Consider the following 14,976-nt stretch of genomic DNA (forward strand, 5'->3'; position numbering starts at 1 on the left):
GGGCCCAGACTCCCCGCATCCCCAAGAGTCAAGCAGAGGGTGCCGGTGACGGCACCTCTCTACACTCACTGAGTGCTGCGGACCGGAGGTAAATTTAGGTCAAAAAGACCAGCCAGCGAGGTTCCGGAGGGCGGAGGCAGAGGGCCAAATAGGAGAGGCAAAGGTCCCCAAGCCCCGCAACTGCTGATCCAGGGTCCTGCCCCTGGTGTTGGTCCAACACACCGGGGCCCGGGTTTGCCCCCAAGACAAGCGGGGTGCGGGGGTGAGGTGCTCAGAGTCCAGTGGCCCCCTCCTTTCCTGCACTCGGGAGCTTTCCCCACCTGTCATACGCGAGAAGGTGGGCCTAGGCCGCCTCCAAGATCCTTGACTGCCCCGGCCCGGGTGACATCGGTTCCAAACTCCGGGACCGCCCCCGCCACCCCCCGGGCCGGGCGCGGCCCAGCCACGGAGGCCACCCCAAGGCCCCAGGCGCTCCGAGGACGCGGGGGCAGGGGCGCCGGGGGGCCGGGTCCCCCACGTGGCGGAGCGTGGGGCGGCGCACGTGGGGTCCCCTCGGTGGAGGGAACCTGGGGCCGGCCTCAGGGCTTTGTCTGCAATCCCGGCAGCGGTCCCCCGCCCCGAGAGGGCGAGGGCGCCCGGGGCTGCGGCGCTGCGTCCCCGGCCCTCGGCCCCGCTCCAGTCAGCTCACCTGGGCTCCGCGCCGCCGTCGCCGCCTCCCGCGCTCTGCGCCCCCGGCTCGGCTCCGCTCGGCTCAGCGCGGTCGCGCGCTCCTCTCCGCGGCCCCGGCGGGCGCGCGGGGGGCGGGAGGAGCCGCCCGGTCTCGGCTGGGGCGTGACGCCGCCGCGGGCTGCGCGGGGATTGGCCGCGGTCGCTAGAAACCCGGGCGCGGAGCCGCCCTCGGCGCGCCCCCGCCGGCTCGGCCCCGCGCCGGGGAGGGAGGGGAGGCGGGAGCCGGCGGAGACGAAAGTAGCGGCGAGGCGGGGGTGGGGGGGAAAGGAGAAGAAAGGGGAGGAGGCGGAGGCGAGGGGAAGTGAGGCGGGGCCGGGAGCGGTCGGAGGAGGCCGCCGACCCGCGAGAAGGGGAGAGACCCGGCGGGCGCCGGAGCGCGGGATGCTGCGCGGCAACTTTGCCCCCGCCCGGGGCGCGCACCTGCCCCGGTTCTCCCCGCGGCGGCTGCGGCACCCTCGGGCAGGCCGGACGCGCCGGCTTCGCTCGCTTTGTTTGGCCAAACGCGGGGACTGCAGGGCGGCGGCTGAGTCGCGGAAAGTTCCCCAAGCCCGCGGGACAGCCGGGGCCCCGCCTAGCGGCCCGGCTTCCGTCCCGGGCTGCTCCCTCTGTACCGGGCGCCGGGCGGTGGATGCGGCCTGGATTTCGGGTCGCCACCCATTCGGGGAAACCCCTTTACTCACCCGCCTCCCCACTGACCGCTGCTAAGTGCCCGCCCTGAAGGCTGGGCAACGGTGTTCCTTTCCCACCCCCCACTCCACCCGGATGTTCCAAACTACACGAAACCCAATGAAGTTCTGGCTTTTCCCCCAAGACTACTTAGATGCTTTTTGTGGAATACATCATCTTCACAAACATTCTACCCCTTTGGGGGCCCTCCTTTGCTGGAGCCTTAAGAGTCTGTTTAGTCCCCCAGCTGGGTAACGGCACTGCAGGGGGAGGGAGAGAGGAGACCTCAAAGGCTGCCTGACCCGCCGACCTTAGACGGTTTCGAAACCCAGTCCTGACCCAAAAGGTACCCAGGGGATGTCTCGCTGACCCTGCCAAGGAGCCAAAAGGGAATCAAGAGTCCAGAGGGGAGTCAGGGGCCAAAGTAATTAAAGGTTCGAAGTCCTCTTGTACTGGGTGGATTTCCAGTCCCCTTCAGTTCAGTATTTCCATGCTGCAGGGGTGCTCACAGACAATTCAGAACTTTCAGCCAGATGACCACCATTTCTGATGTGACTCACCACGCACGCTTTTTCTGATAATAGTAAAAGCCTGGAAACAACCTTCCTAAATGTTCGTGGGGGGAATGGATAAGCCGAAACGTGTTATGGCCACTTGATGGAATACTATGCAATAGTTCAGAGGGGTACAATAGCTCTATTTGTACACACGCGGGAAGATCCCCAAACCAGAACGCTGAGTAAAGGAGCAAGTTGCAGAGTACAAATGCACAATTTGTACTGTAAAACCCCCACATAGTCTATCCTGTTCATGGACACATGCTTACACAGTCTTTTTTAAAAAGGTCAGTGGGGATTGAGCATAAATTAAATTTATGACAACCTGCCACAAAGACGGAAGTAGGGGCAGAGAATAAGGACAGGGAGCATAAGGAATGGTGGATAGTGTTATGCCTTTTACTTATAAATGAATTCAAAGCAAATGCTGAAATGTTAAGTCAATTCTGAATGGTGGATGCATAGTTCTGTATTTTTCTATATTTTACTATTTTCTCCCCCAAAACATATATTGGGGCTGATGGGGAACATTTTGAACATTTCTGACTCTATGTCAGGGGTCAGCAAACTTTTTCTGTAAAGGGCCAGACAGTAAATATTTTAGACTTTGAAGCCATGTGGTTGCAACTTCTCAGCTCTGCCATTCTAGCAGCCACAGACAAATGAATGGGTGTGGCTGTGTTCCAATAAAACTCTTATTTGCAGACACTGAAAGTTAAATTTCATATAATTTTCACATGTCACAAAATATTATTGTTTTGATTTCTCTTCAACTATTTAAAAATGCATAAACCATTCTTAGCTAGCAGGACATATAAAAACAGGTGGCATGCCAGATTCAACCCATGTGAGCAATAGTTTGGCAACCCCTGCTTTACTAAAGAAACCAAAATAGATATTGGTTGATGTCTCTTCCTGTTACTTGTTAAAATATACCATTCTGTATGTTTAAATCATGTTACTAAATTGTCGATGTTTTATTAGAACACTATAGCTAGCAGGCGGAAACTTAAGTATACACACGTACAGCTGTGTAAAGTTAGAAGCCAATTATGTGAGAAAGGCAAGAAAGTACCCATTCAAATCCAAACTCTAGCCCAAGATCCGCTTCTTTCCGGAAGAATTTCCTGAAATGTTATGACCCAGGCCCTCCTTGACCTCTCCCCTCTCTGACCTCCTATAGCAAGGACTGTACCACGTATTTGATGCTCAACCACCAGGCTGTCTGTGTTCTTTCCTTTTCACTAATGGGTTCTGACTTGCCAGTAGAGCTATAAATTCCTGGAGTATAGATAAGTACCACGTCTGAAACAACTGTTTACCGCCAGTGCTGTGGTTGAAAGCAGTGACATTGGAGTCAAGATAGGGCAAATCCCAGCTTCGCTCGTTACCAGGTCTGTGGCCTTGGCCTTGGATAGGGACTCTGGTTTCATCAGCTGTCAAATGAAGATAACCAATCTAGCTCACAGGTTCAGTGAGGTTTAAATACAATAATGTGTATAAAGTTAATAGCTCTGTACGTGGCACATAAGTGCTCAGAGGTGCTATTAATATACTTAGTACAGAGCTAAAAACGCCATCGATTATGTGCCTTATTAAAGTGAATTAGAACAAAGCAGAGGACATCATAATTGTCTTTCTTTGACATTTGGCGTTCCTTATGATAGGAATCATCCCACTGAAGAAAACCATTTTCTTGAGATATGAAAATAAGAATTGGCTTTGCTTTTTGGGTTTTCTCATCTAAGAACACTAGAAAAACCTATTCTAGGCAAACCGATCTTGTTGTCTTGACAACCCAGACTGCCAAGAAAATAAGTAAACAAAGCATCTGAATCTTATTTTTAAGAAAACTTGGACAGTACAAGGGTGGGGCTAAAAAGTAAGACTTAAAAAGTATCTTACCCTCTAGGAAAGCATCATAAGCTTCTACCAAGGCTTTGTCTTTTTCTGTAGGAACTGTTCCATGTTCAACTCATGGTGTTCACTGGAATATTCCACTTTCCAAACCTTGAACATCTAGGTAGAGACAGCAGGATTAATCACATTGATATACTTTATTAATTGAATTCCTTCCCATTCAACAGGAAAGTAGAAAGACACTGGCCAAGAAAAAAAAAGAGCCTGAGAAGTTTCCCTTTAATGGGCAGTGAGATTAAAATGTTTGTTAGTCCCAAACATAAACAACAGCAAAAAAGGAGAAGTCAGCGGGGACATAGATGAAGAAGCTCTTCATTTGTCTTAGATGTACTATGAGAAAGAAAACTTCAGTGTAACCATCCCAAAACATCAGGGCAAAATATAAAACATCTGAACAAGTAGGAGTACTCAGTAGGTCAACATGAAGGTGCTCCAGTGTTGAGATCGGGAAACCGGTCACACCTGGGCTGAATGCCCACCAGTCCTTACTAGTGAGGGGGCTGGGTCAGGCCAAATTTCTGAGGCTGTTTCCTCAACTGTAAAATGGTATTTGGCTTACAAGCATTAGGGATGGTATGTGTGGAAGAACCTAGCACAGTGTCTGGCCTATACTGGGCACTAGATAAATGACGCCTGGTATTACCAGTTATGTGTTCAACAAACTAGAAAAGAATGTTCACAAAAACATTACAGTACTTTTCAAAACTCGAAACAGGGAGCTCTAGGGTAACGCAGCAACTGGGTTGGATTCCCATTTCTGCAACCTACCAGCTGTGTGAACTTGGATGAGTGAATTAACCTCCTTATGCCTCAGTTTCTAGATCTGTTAAAAGGGATGAATGCTATTGCCTACTGGGGTGTCTGGGTGGCTCAGTCGGTTAAGTGTCTGCCTTTAGCTCAGGCCATGATCACAGGGTCCTGGGATCGAGCCCCACATAGGGCTCCCTGTTCAGTGGAGAGCCTGCTTCTCCCTCTCCCTCTGCCCCTCTTCCCCCACCCCTGCTCATGGGCGCTCTCTCTCTTCCTCTCTCAAATAATAAAATCTTTTTTAAAAAATGCTATTGCCTATGTCTTAGGATTGTTGTAAAGATTAAATGTGTTAACATACATAAATTACAAACACAGAGGGCACTCTGTGAGTGTTAAGATATTTGTACTCACCTGCCCCAGGGCTGGAAACACTCAATAGCAAGTCTGCTGGTAGAGCTACCACCATGCTGGCCACTGACTCGGGTCACACCTTTCTTCTCTGTAAGGTCTCTCATAGAGACCCGAATGCCCACTGGCTATACAGCTTCAATTTCCTCCTCACCAAACCCTTTCCCCATTTAACCAAATCAGTTACAGTTCCATGTTAAACCACCCATAATTACACCATTATGACCCTTCCCTCCCCAGATGCTCCACCAGGAAAAAAGCCAATTAGCTGTAACCCAGACATTTGGGGGGGGGTGTCACTGTGATGTTTCCAACTTTCCATTTAACCCACTATTCCTTCCTGGAGGAAAGAGGCCTCAGCCAAAAAATCTAAGTCACAGGTGGCAGCAGGCCACAGACTATATTAGCTTTGGATTCAGGTCTGCAAGGGTGAACGTGCTGGCTGGGAGCAGGGTCAGGCAGGCTGGCTTCACGAAGTCTGTGTAAACTGTGCCCCTTACTTGGTTCAATGCTTTATTTAATACAGGCTTTGTATTTTTACTTTGCACTGGCCCTACAAATTATGTAGCCAGTCCTGGTCAGGTCTGATTTTTGGTTTTTAATGTTGATACATGAGAGGTCGGCTGAGCAACCTTGCCCCATCTCTTGCACCTTCTTCTGCTGAGGCAGAGTAATTAAGATCACTTCTTAGACTGGTGAGACCATAGTTTAAATACACGGACAAAAACGTATCAGATGAGAATATATTTGGAATAAAAAAACTGATAATAATGGTTACTTCCTGGGAGGAAGAATTACTTTTTACTTTATACCCCTTAAGAATATTTAATTTTTACTATCTACATATATAACCTTTCAAATTAAGATTTTTCAACAGCAACACACCAATTACTGTTTCTGTCTCTACACTGTGAGCCTCTTGTTTCCAGAGCAGCTGTCTTTAGCCAACAAACGCACCCCATGAGTGGGAGTTGTTTTACACTGTTTCAAAGAGCTCTAGAGATAAATTATTTCCCATCAGAAGGTTTAAATTTAACGGAGAAAGAGCCAATGATAGAAACTGCAAAATTTGGTTGGTTCCTTGTTGCTGTTTTGGACTTGAAACACGGTGATCTTCCTGTGAACAAACACCGAGGGATAAGATAAATTCATGGACAAAGCAATAACTGGTTCTGCTTAATTTCAGGGTTGAGATACATAAATTAGATACACTATATATTTGAGTGATAGCACCCACACACCTCTGAGCTTCAGACCCCCCCCCTTTTTTAAGATTTTATTTATTTATTTGACAGAGAGATAGCGCACAGATAGGCAGAGCAGCAGGCAGAGGGAGAGGGAGAAGCAGCCTCTCCGCTGAGTGGGAAGCCTGATGTGGGGCTCGATCCAATGACCCTGGGATCATGACCTGAGCCAAAGGCAGCCGCTTAACTGACTGAACCACCCAGGCGCTCCTTCAGACCCTTTCTTAATTCATAATCACCTTATTCATGATGAATTCCTAGACTTATTATCATCATCCCTCATTTATATAGTTAGAGAAGAAATATACTAATGCAAAAGATGTAAGAAAGCAAATACCCAGGCAGTGACTGAAATAGGTTTCTTGTTGTTGGTCCAAAAACCGTAAAAAGATCTTCTCCTTCTAGGGCACCTGGGTGGCTCAGTTAAGCATCCGCCTTCGGCTCAGGTGGTGATCCCAGGGTTCCAGGATCGAGCCCCACATTGGGCTCCCTGCTCAGGGGGAGCCTGCTTCTCCCTCTTCCTCCCCCCCCCTGCTTGTGGTCTGTCAAATAAGAAGATAGAATCTTTTTTTTTTTTTTTAAAGATTTATTTATTTATTTATTTATTTATTCGACAGAGATAGAGACAGCCAGAGAGAGAGGGAATACAAGCAGGGGGAGTGGGAGAGGAAGAAGCAGGCTCCCAGTGGAGGAGCCCGACGTGGGGCTTGATCCCAGAACGCTGGGATCACGCCCTGAGCTGAAGGCAGACGCTTAACCGCTGTGCCACCGAGGAGCCCCAGAAGATAGAATCTTAAAAAAAAAAAAAAAAAAAAAAACTTTTCCTTCTTAATCGCCAGTCAAGGACCAACATGTGCTTGCGAGCACACAAAGGCATACCACAAGCCCCAGCTCAGTCCAACAAAGCAAGGAAGCTTCAGAAGGAAAATCCAAGCCTCAGAAAAACCTGTACTGACCCCCTAGAGAGATCTACCAATACTCAAAAGAGCTGATGTCTGAGCATAGATGCTAAATGAATTCATGTGCTGATGGAGAGTATGCACAGATTCTAATAAGATATTGGCAACTTTGCTCAGAGAGAACATAATCTTTAACACTGCACTAACTTATTAATAAAACAGCTGTTTATCAAAAAGAGTACCTTTTGCTATCATAAAGAAAAGGGAGGGATGCCTGGGTGGTTCAGTTGGTTAAGCATCTGCCTTTGGTGCAGGTCGTGATCCTGGAGTCCTGGGATCAAGCCACACACTGGGCTCCCTGCTCATCAGGGAATCTGATTCTCCCTCTCCCTCTGCCCCTCCCCATTTGTGTTCTTTCTCTCTTGCTCACTCTCTCTCTCAAATAAATAAAATATATTTTTAGAAGATTTTATTTACTTGACAGAGAGAGAGAGACAGAGAGCACAAGCAGGGGGAGCAGCAGGAAGAGGGGGAGGGAGAAGCAGACTCCCCACTGAGCAGCAAGCCCGATGTAGGATTTGATCCCAGGACCCTGGGATCATGACCTGACCCAAAGGCAGACACTTAACCAACTGAGCCACCCAGGCTCCCCTAAATAAAATCTTTAAAAAAAGGGGGGGGGGGGGAAATAAACATGTATATTCTAGCAACAAAATAAGACAACTAATTAGAATGCAGTTTATTGATCAGACAGACATCAAATACATCATTTACATGGAGGGAGGGGATGTAAACAAGTCCAAAATCTTCTAGTCTGTATAGTGGCTCAGCAGGGATGCTCTCACTAGAGATGATTTATCAAGGGTACCCCATGAGAGGGCAGCTCCTGATGCAGCTGCCGGAAGAGCATCGCACATCGGTTCCTCTCCTGGGTCTTCCCCAGTGTGTGATAGAGTCTGGCCTGGAAGTAAACAACATCTCTGATTTGCTCTTTGCAGTCAACCTTTGCAAAATAGTTCTTGGCTTCATTGAGATTCTCAATGGCTGCCTCCAGAGCTGAAAGTGGGAAAATACCACACATTTAACTCAACATTCCACACATAATTTTCAAAACTTAACATCTACTTTTATTGCTTTAACATGTACCAGATGGTTTTGTATTCTACTCTTCAAGAAGAAAAAAAAATACACTAGGGTGAGGTTTTGAAAAAGGTCTTTGGTCCTGATTTCCAGCCTGGGACCTGGTTCTGTAGGTTAAAATAATGATTCACTTGCCCTCAAACTTCATACCAAGCATACAATGTCAAAGTACTTTAAATACAGCATGAAATTTTAATATATATTTGAGAACTTAAATACTGTCCCAGATTTAATGTCTTCCTTCCTCTGGGTCCTAAATTTAATTTTTCCCCCACAGGAGTATTGCCTAGCAATCTCTGAATGGCTCCCTACCTTCTGCTTTCTTCAGTGGATCATAAGAAGCTGCTGAAGCCACCTGGCACTTGGCCACCAAGAACATGGCTCGGCCTTTGTCCAGGACTGCCCCGTCAGCCAAGATGGGCTCAATGGCCATGTGGAGAAGACTTAAGGCCTGTTCTGGGATCCCAAGAATGAGCTGAAAAAGAAACACCGTGGTACTATACACATCCACATCCACTGCCCAGAAAAGGCTTAATTTCTGGCTCTTCTTTCCTGAAGAGCCATGTCTGGCTTATGCTCTCCCTGCCACGTACTACATTTAATATGCACCACACTCCTAGAAAACAATGTGTGACAATCTGATTTCAAAATTATGATGGATACAGTACGTAGTAGTTATTGACACTATAGAAAGGTTTTTGCCTTTACAAAAAGATTTAGAATCAATATCCTTTAGACTGGTGATTCCAAAGGGTCAAAACGTCGTTCTGCTATGTAAGAATCATTGGGAGAAGAGAAACCACTAAGAAAATAACTCAAAAGTATATAGTAAAATAAAACAAGAAACATCCATTTAACACAAAAGAAACAGTAATGGAGGAACTGAGGAACAAAAAGATGTAAGACATACAGAAAAAAACAACAAAATAAAGTCCTTTCAAAACCATAATTACATTAAATATAAATGAATTAAACTTTAATTAAAAGGAAGAGATTAGCACAGCAGATTTGAAAAAAATATGATCCAACTATATCCTATCTAAAGGAAACGCACTTTAGGTTAAAAGACATAAATAGGCTAAAAGTAAAAGGAAAGAAAAGAGGAATTCCATGCAAACAGTAACCAAAAGAGAGCTGGAGTGACTATTCTTAATCAGATAAAACAGACTTTAAATAAAAAACTGTTACAAAAGGGGCACCTGGGTGGCTCAATTCATTAAGCATCCAAATCTTGGTTTCACTCAGGTCATGATCTCACAGTTATGGGATCAAGCCTCATGTAGGGCTCCACGCTTAGTGCAGAGTCTGCTTCAGAGTCTTTCTCCCTCCCCCTCTGTCCCTCCCTGCTTGCACTCTCACATGTTCTCTCTCTAAAATAAATAAAATCTTAAAAAAAAAACAACTGTTACAAAGCTAAAAGACATTACTCACAGATAAAGGGTGAATTCATCAAGAAGATACAAATATAAACACATATACACCAAACAATGGAACCCCAAAATAAGTGAAGCAAAAACTGACAGAACTGAAGGGAGAAATAGATAGTTTAACAGTAATAGTTGAAGAGTTCCATTACTCCACTTTCACTAAGGGATAGGACAACTACACAGAAGATCAGCAAGGAAATAGAAGACCCGAACAACACTATGAACCAACTAGCCCTAACAGTCACTTGTTAGGGAGCACACTCTACCCAACAACAGCAGAATGCGCATTCTTCTCAAGTGCACATGGAACACCTTCCGGATAGATCATGTGTTATGTCAAAAAGTAACACTCCTAATTTTAAAAGACTGAAATCATACTAAGTATCTTCTCTGATCACATGAAATAAAATTAGAAATCAATAATAGAAGGGAATCTAGAAGATTCATAAATATATAGAAGTTAAAAAACACATCTTTAAATAAACAACAGGTAAAAGAAGAAATTACAAGGGAAATTAGAAAATACTTTGAGATGAAGACACATACAACATGCCAAACTTACAGGATGTAGTACTCAAAATTATAGCTGTAAAGGCATAAATTAAAAAAGAAAAAATATCTCAAATCAGTAAGTTGAACTTCCACCTTAAGAAACTAAATAAAAGGGGCACCTGGGTGGCTCAGTAGGTTAAGCATCTGCCTTCAGCTCAGGTCATGATGGGACTGAGCCCCGCATCAGGCTCCCTGCTCAGCGGGTAGTCTGCCTCTCCCTCTCCCCCCTCCCTTCCCCACCCCCCTTGTACGCTTTTCTCTCCCCTCTCTCACAAATAAAATCTTGAAAAAAAAAAAAAAAGAAACAAACAAACAAAAAAGAGCAAACTACATCCAAAGCTAACAGAGGCAAGGAAATAATAAAGATTAGAGTGAAAATGAATAAAACAGGGGGTGGAGGGATGGGGTAACTGGGTGATGGACATTAAGGAGGGCATGTGATATAATGAGCACTGGGTATTATATAAGACTGATGAATCACTGACCTCTACCTCTGAAACTAATAATATATTATATGTTAATTAACTGAATTTAAATTAAAAAATAAAAAAAAATAAAAAATGTTGACACATAAAAAAAAAGAAAATGAACAAAACAGAGAAAAGAAAAACAGGATCAATTAAACTAAAAGCTGCATGGTCTAGGAATTCAGCCTGATAGTCTGGGGGAGGGGAGCTGTTGAGAGTGAGAGCTTCCACTTTCCAGAGACACCTTTTGGGTTTCTAGACTACATAGTCTACCACATAGTGGGACCTCATCTCATACAAGCCTCTTTGTCTATACAAATTCCACTATTATCATAATTAGAAACAGTCTCAGGATCACAAAAATCTTTGGCAGGGGAAATCATGGAGCTTAAGAAATCTTATAGGTCTTCAGGCTCATGGTGCCAGCCTGATTTCCTGCTTCTCTCTCTGAAGTAGTAACTGGACCAAAGGAACAACAAGATTTTAAAGTGCACTGAAAAGAAGAAAGGATACACAAGCTCTGCTGGCTCTGCATGGCAAAGATTGCAAATACGCCGCGGTACGGGGTGAGGGCGCTTGTCTACTTCCATGACTCCTGCCGCTGCTTAAATTTACCCAGTTCCTGCCCCTTGACTTCATCTCTAGTTTTCAGCCCTAGACTCAACTGTTGTCCCTATCAGCAGATGGTACTTCTCGATTTTTCTCCTCCAAGTCCTGTCTTGTATATCTGGGTTTGGGCATTTCCTCTGGCTCCATTTACTTCAGGCCCATCGTTAGAAGCCCACCTTAACTCTGACTCTAGTGGATCAGCCCAAGACGAGACTGTACACATATGAAGACCTTATAAATAAATAACTTTTAAAAATGAACAAGATGAAGAGTTTAGTGCAAAAAGCCATGGCACACTGGAGCTAACTAGCACTGGCTCATGAGAACTAATTGTTAGGTTTTTGGGAATTTTGCAAGTCAGTTATTAAACATAGATTATTGAAAATTATGTTATTTAAACTTGAAATTAAATAAATTATATTAAAATAAAGGGAATGCATATGTAAAACTCAAAAAAAAAAATTAAACTAAAAGCTGGTTCTTGGAAAACATCAAGAAAATTAACAAACTGTTAGCTAGACTGACCCCTCCCCCCCCCCAAAAAAAGAGAGAGAAGACTCAAATGACAAAAATCAAGAATGAAAGCAGGGAGTTAACTAACAACCTTACAGAAATAAACAGGATTATATAAGAATACGATGAACAATTGTATGCCAACAAATTAGATATAATGGACAAATTTCTAGAAAGATACAAATTACCAAAACTAAAGAAGAAATAGAAAATCTGAATGGGGGGCACCTGGGTGGCTCAGTCGGTTGAGCATCTGAGTCTTGGTCTCAGTGCAGGTCTTGATCTCAGGGTCCTGAGGTCAAGCGCTGCACTGGGTGCCCTACTTAAAAAAAAATAATAAAAAATCTGAATGGACCCATAACAAGTAAAGACAGTGAATCAGTAACCAAAAAAACTTCCAAAAAAAAAAAGCGACCAGGACCACATGGCTTCAATGGCAAATTCTACCAAACATTTAAAGAAGAATTAACACCAATCCTTCTCATTCTTCCAAAAAATAGAAGAGGAGGGAACATTTCTTAACTTGCTTTATGAGGCCACTATTACCCTAATATCAAAGAAAGATGAAGATATCACAAGAAAACTACAGGCCAATATCCCTTATGAATACAGATGCAAAATACTAGCAAACCAAATCCAACAGCATATTAAAAGGATCATACACCATAACCAAGTAGGATTTATCCCAAGGATGCAACAGTTCAATATGCAAAAATCAATGTAAAACACTATATTAATAAAATAAAGGGGAAAAAAACACACAATCTACTCAATTGAAACAGAAAAAAAAGGGGCGCCGGGGTGACTTGGTCGGTTAAGTGTCTGCCTTCAGTTCAGGTCATGATCCCAGGGTCCTCGGATCAAGTCCCGCATCAGGCTCCTTGCTCAGCAGGGAGCCTGCTTCTCCCTCCACCTGCCTCTCCCCCTGCTTATGCATGTGTGCTCTTGCTCTCTCTCTCTGACAAATAAATAATTAAATCTTTAAAAAAAAGAAAAAGGAACACAGAAAAAACATTTCACAAAAACCCAACACCTATTCATGATAAAAACATTCAGAAGTTGAAGGGAACTTCCTCAACCTAATACTGATGCATCAATGAAAAACCCACAGCTAACATCATGTTTAGCAATGAAAGACTAAAATCATCCCCCTAAGATCAGGACCAAAAACAAGGGTGTACATCTTGCCACTTCTATTCAGCACTGTTCTGGAAGTTCTACACAGAGCAATTAGGCAAGAAAAGAAATGAAAGACATTCAACTTGGAATGAAAGTAACACTCTCTATATTTGCAGATGACATGATCTTATACACAGAAAACTCTAAAGAATTCCTAAAAACCTGTAACAGTTATTAAACCAGTTCAGCAAAGTTGCAGGATATAAGATCAATATACATTAGCAATAAATAATCCAAACATGAAATTTAATTTTTTTGTAAGTTTTAAAAAATATTTTATTTATTTATTCAAGGCAAGGGAGGAGCAGAAGGAGAGGGACAAGCAGACTCTGCGCTGAGCACGGAGCCCAATGCAGGGCCCAATCCCTGGATCCCGAGATCACTACCTGAGTCAAAACCAAGAGTCAAACACTTAGCTGACTGAGACACCCAGGTGCCCCATGAAATTAATTTTTTAAATTCCATTTATGATAGCATCAAAAAAGAATAAAATACTTAGGAATAAGTTTAACTAAGAAACTCACTGAAAACTAGAAGTCACTGTTAGAGAAATTAAAGAAGACCTAGATAAAAGACATCCTTTAAATGGAGTGGAAGACTTAATATTGTGAAGATGGCAACACTCTACAAATGAATCTACAGGTTCAACACAGTCCTTACCAAAATTCCAAATGCCATTTTTGCTGAAACGGACAAGCTATTCTAAAATGCATATGGAGGGGCGCCTGGGTGGCGCAGTCATTAAGCGTCTGCCTTCAGCTCAGGGCGTGATCCTGGCGTTCTGGGATCGAGCCCCACATCAGGCTCCTCCGCTAGGAACCTGCTTCTTCCTCTCCCACTCCCCTGGCTTGTGTTCCCTCTCTCACTGCCTGTCTCTGTCAAATAAATAAATAAATAAAATCTTTAATAAATAAATAAGAAAAATAATAAAATGCATATGGAATTGCAAAGGAACACCAATAGCCAAAATAATTTTGAAAAAGAACAAAGTTGGAGGCCTCTTACTTCCTGATTTGATTAACTGATTTACTTTAGAGAGAGAGAAAGCATGAACGGGAGGTGGGGAGGAAGAGAGAGTCTCAACCAGACTCCCTGCTGAACAGGAGCCCAACGCAGGGCTCTAGCTCATGACCCCAAGATCACGACCTGAGCAGAAACCAACCATGCCACCCAGGAGCCCCTCTTACTTCCTGATTTTAAATTTAATACAAAGATACAGTAATCAAAACAGTGTGGTACTGGCATAAAGACATATATAGATCAATGAAATAGAATTGAGAATGCAGAAATAAACCCATATGTCCATGATCAATATTTCTGACAAGGGTGCCAAGACCATTCAATGGGAAAAGAACAGTCTTTTCAACAAGTGGTGCTAGGACACAGGGATATCCACACGTGAAAGAATAAAGCTGGACTCCTACCTCACACCATTTAAACTCAAAATGGATCAAAGACCTAAATATAAGACCTAGGACTATTAAAAGAAGGAAATGCAGGTATAAATCTTCATGAACTTGGATTAAGCAACAGCTTATTAAGTAGAATACCAAAAGCATGAGCAACAAAAGAAAAAAAGGATGAATTGGATTTCATCAAAATTAAAAACTTCAGTGCATCAAAAGTCATGATCGAGAAAGTAAAATACAACCCAGAGAACAGGAGAACATATTTGCAAATCAGATATCTGATAATGGTCTAGTATTCAGAATATACAAAACAATCTTATAACCGAACATCAGAAAGACAATAACCCAACTGAAAAATGGGTAAAGGACTTAGATGTCTCCAAACAACATACACGAATGGCCAACAAGCACATGAAAAGGTGCTCAATGTCATTAGTTATTAGAGAAATGCAAATCAAAACCACAATGAGACAGAACTTTATACTAGGTGGGGCATAATAAAAAATG

At 43.9% G+C, this 14,976-nt stretch overlaps 2 protein-coding genes across 7 annotated transcripts in view; both read right to left on the minus strand.

Annotated features, from left to right (window-relative positions):
* Nucleotides 1–825, minus strand: part of CAMKK2 (calcium/calmodulin dependent protein kinase kinase 2) — a 45,516-nt gene extending 44,691 nt beyond the window's left edge. For all 4 annotated transcript variants that reach the window (XM_045777282.2, XM_045777258.2, XM_045777266.2 and 1 more), the window contains exon 1: nucleotides 689–825. The gene's annotated coding sequence lies outside the window, so the exon portion shown is untranslated. The remainder of the gene's footprint in view (nucleotides 1–688) is intronic.
* A 7,063-nt stretch (nucleotides 826–7,888) lies between these two features.
* ANAPC5 (anaphase promoting complex subunit 5) overlaps nucleotides 7,889–14,976 on the minus strand; it is a 40,102-nt gene continuing 33,014 nt past the window's right edge. For all 3 annotated transcript variants that reach the window (XM_045777289.2, XM_087857383.1, XM_045777303.2), the window contains 2 exons: nucleotides 8,626–8,788; nucleotides 7,889–8,229 (listed from right to left, as the gene is read on the minus strand). In XM_045777289.2, coding sequence (XP_045633245.1) covers nucleotides 8,018–8,229; nucleotides 8,626–8,788 — 375 coding nt within the window. In that variant the 3' untranslated portion in view covers nucleotides 7,889–8,017. The remainder of the gene's footprint in view (nucleotides 8,230–8,625; nucleotides 8,789–14,976) is intronic.

Source organism: Ursus americanus, chromosome 30 (genome assembly GCF_024610735.1).
Source record: "Ursus americanus isolate L20-20 chromosome 30, mUrsAme1.1.p, whole genome shotgun sequence".
In the NCBI taxonomy this organism is placed as follows: Eukaryota; Metazoa; Chordata; class Mammalia; order Carnivora; family Ursidae; genus Ursus; species Ursus americanus.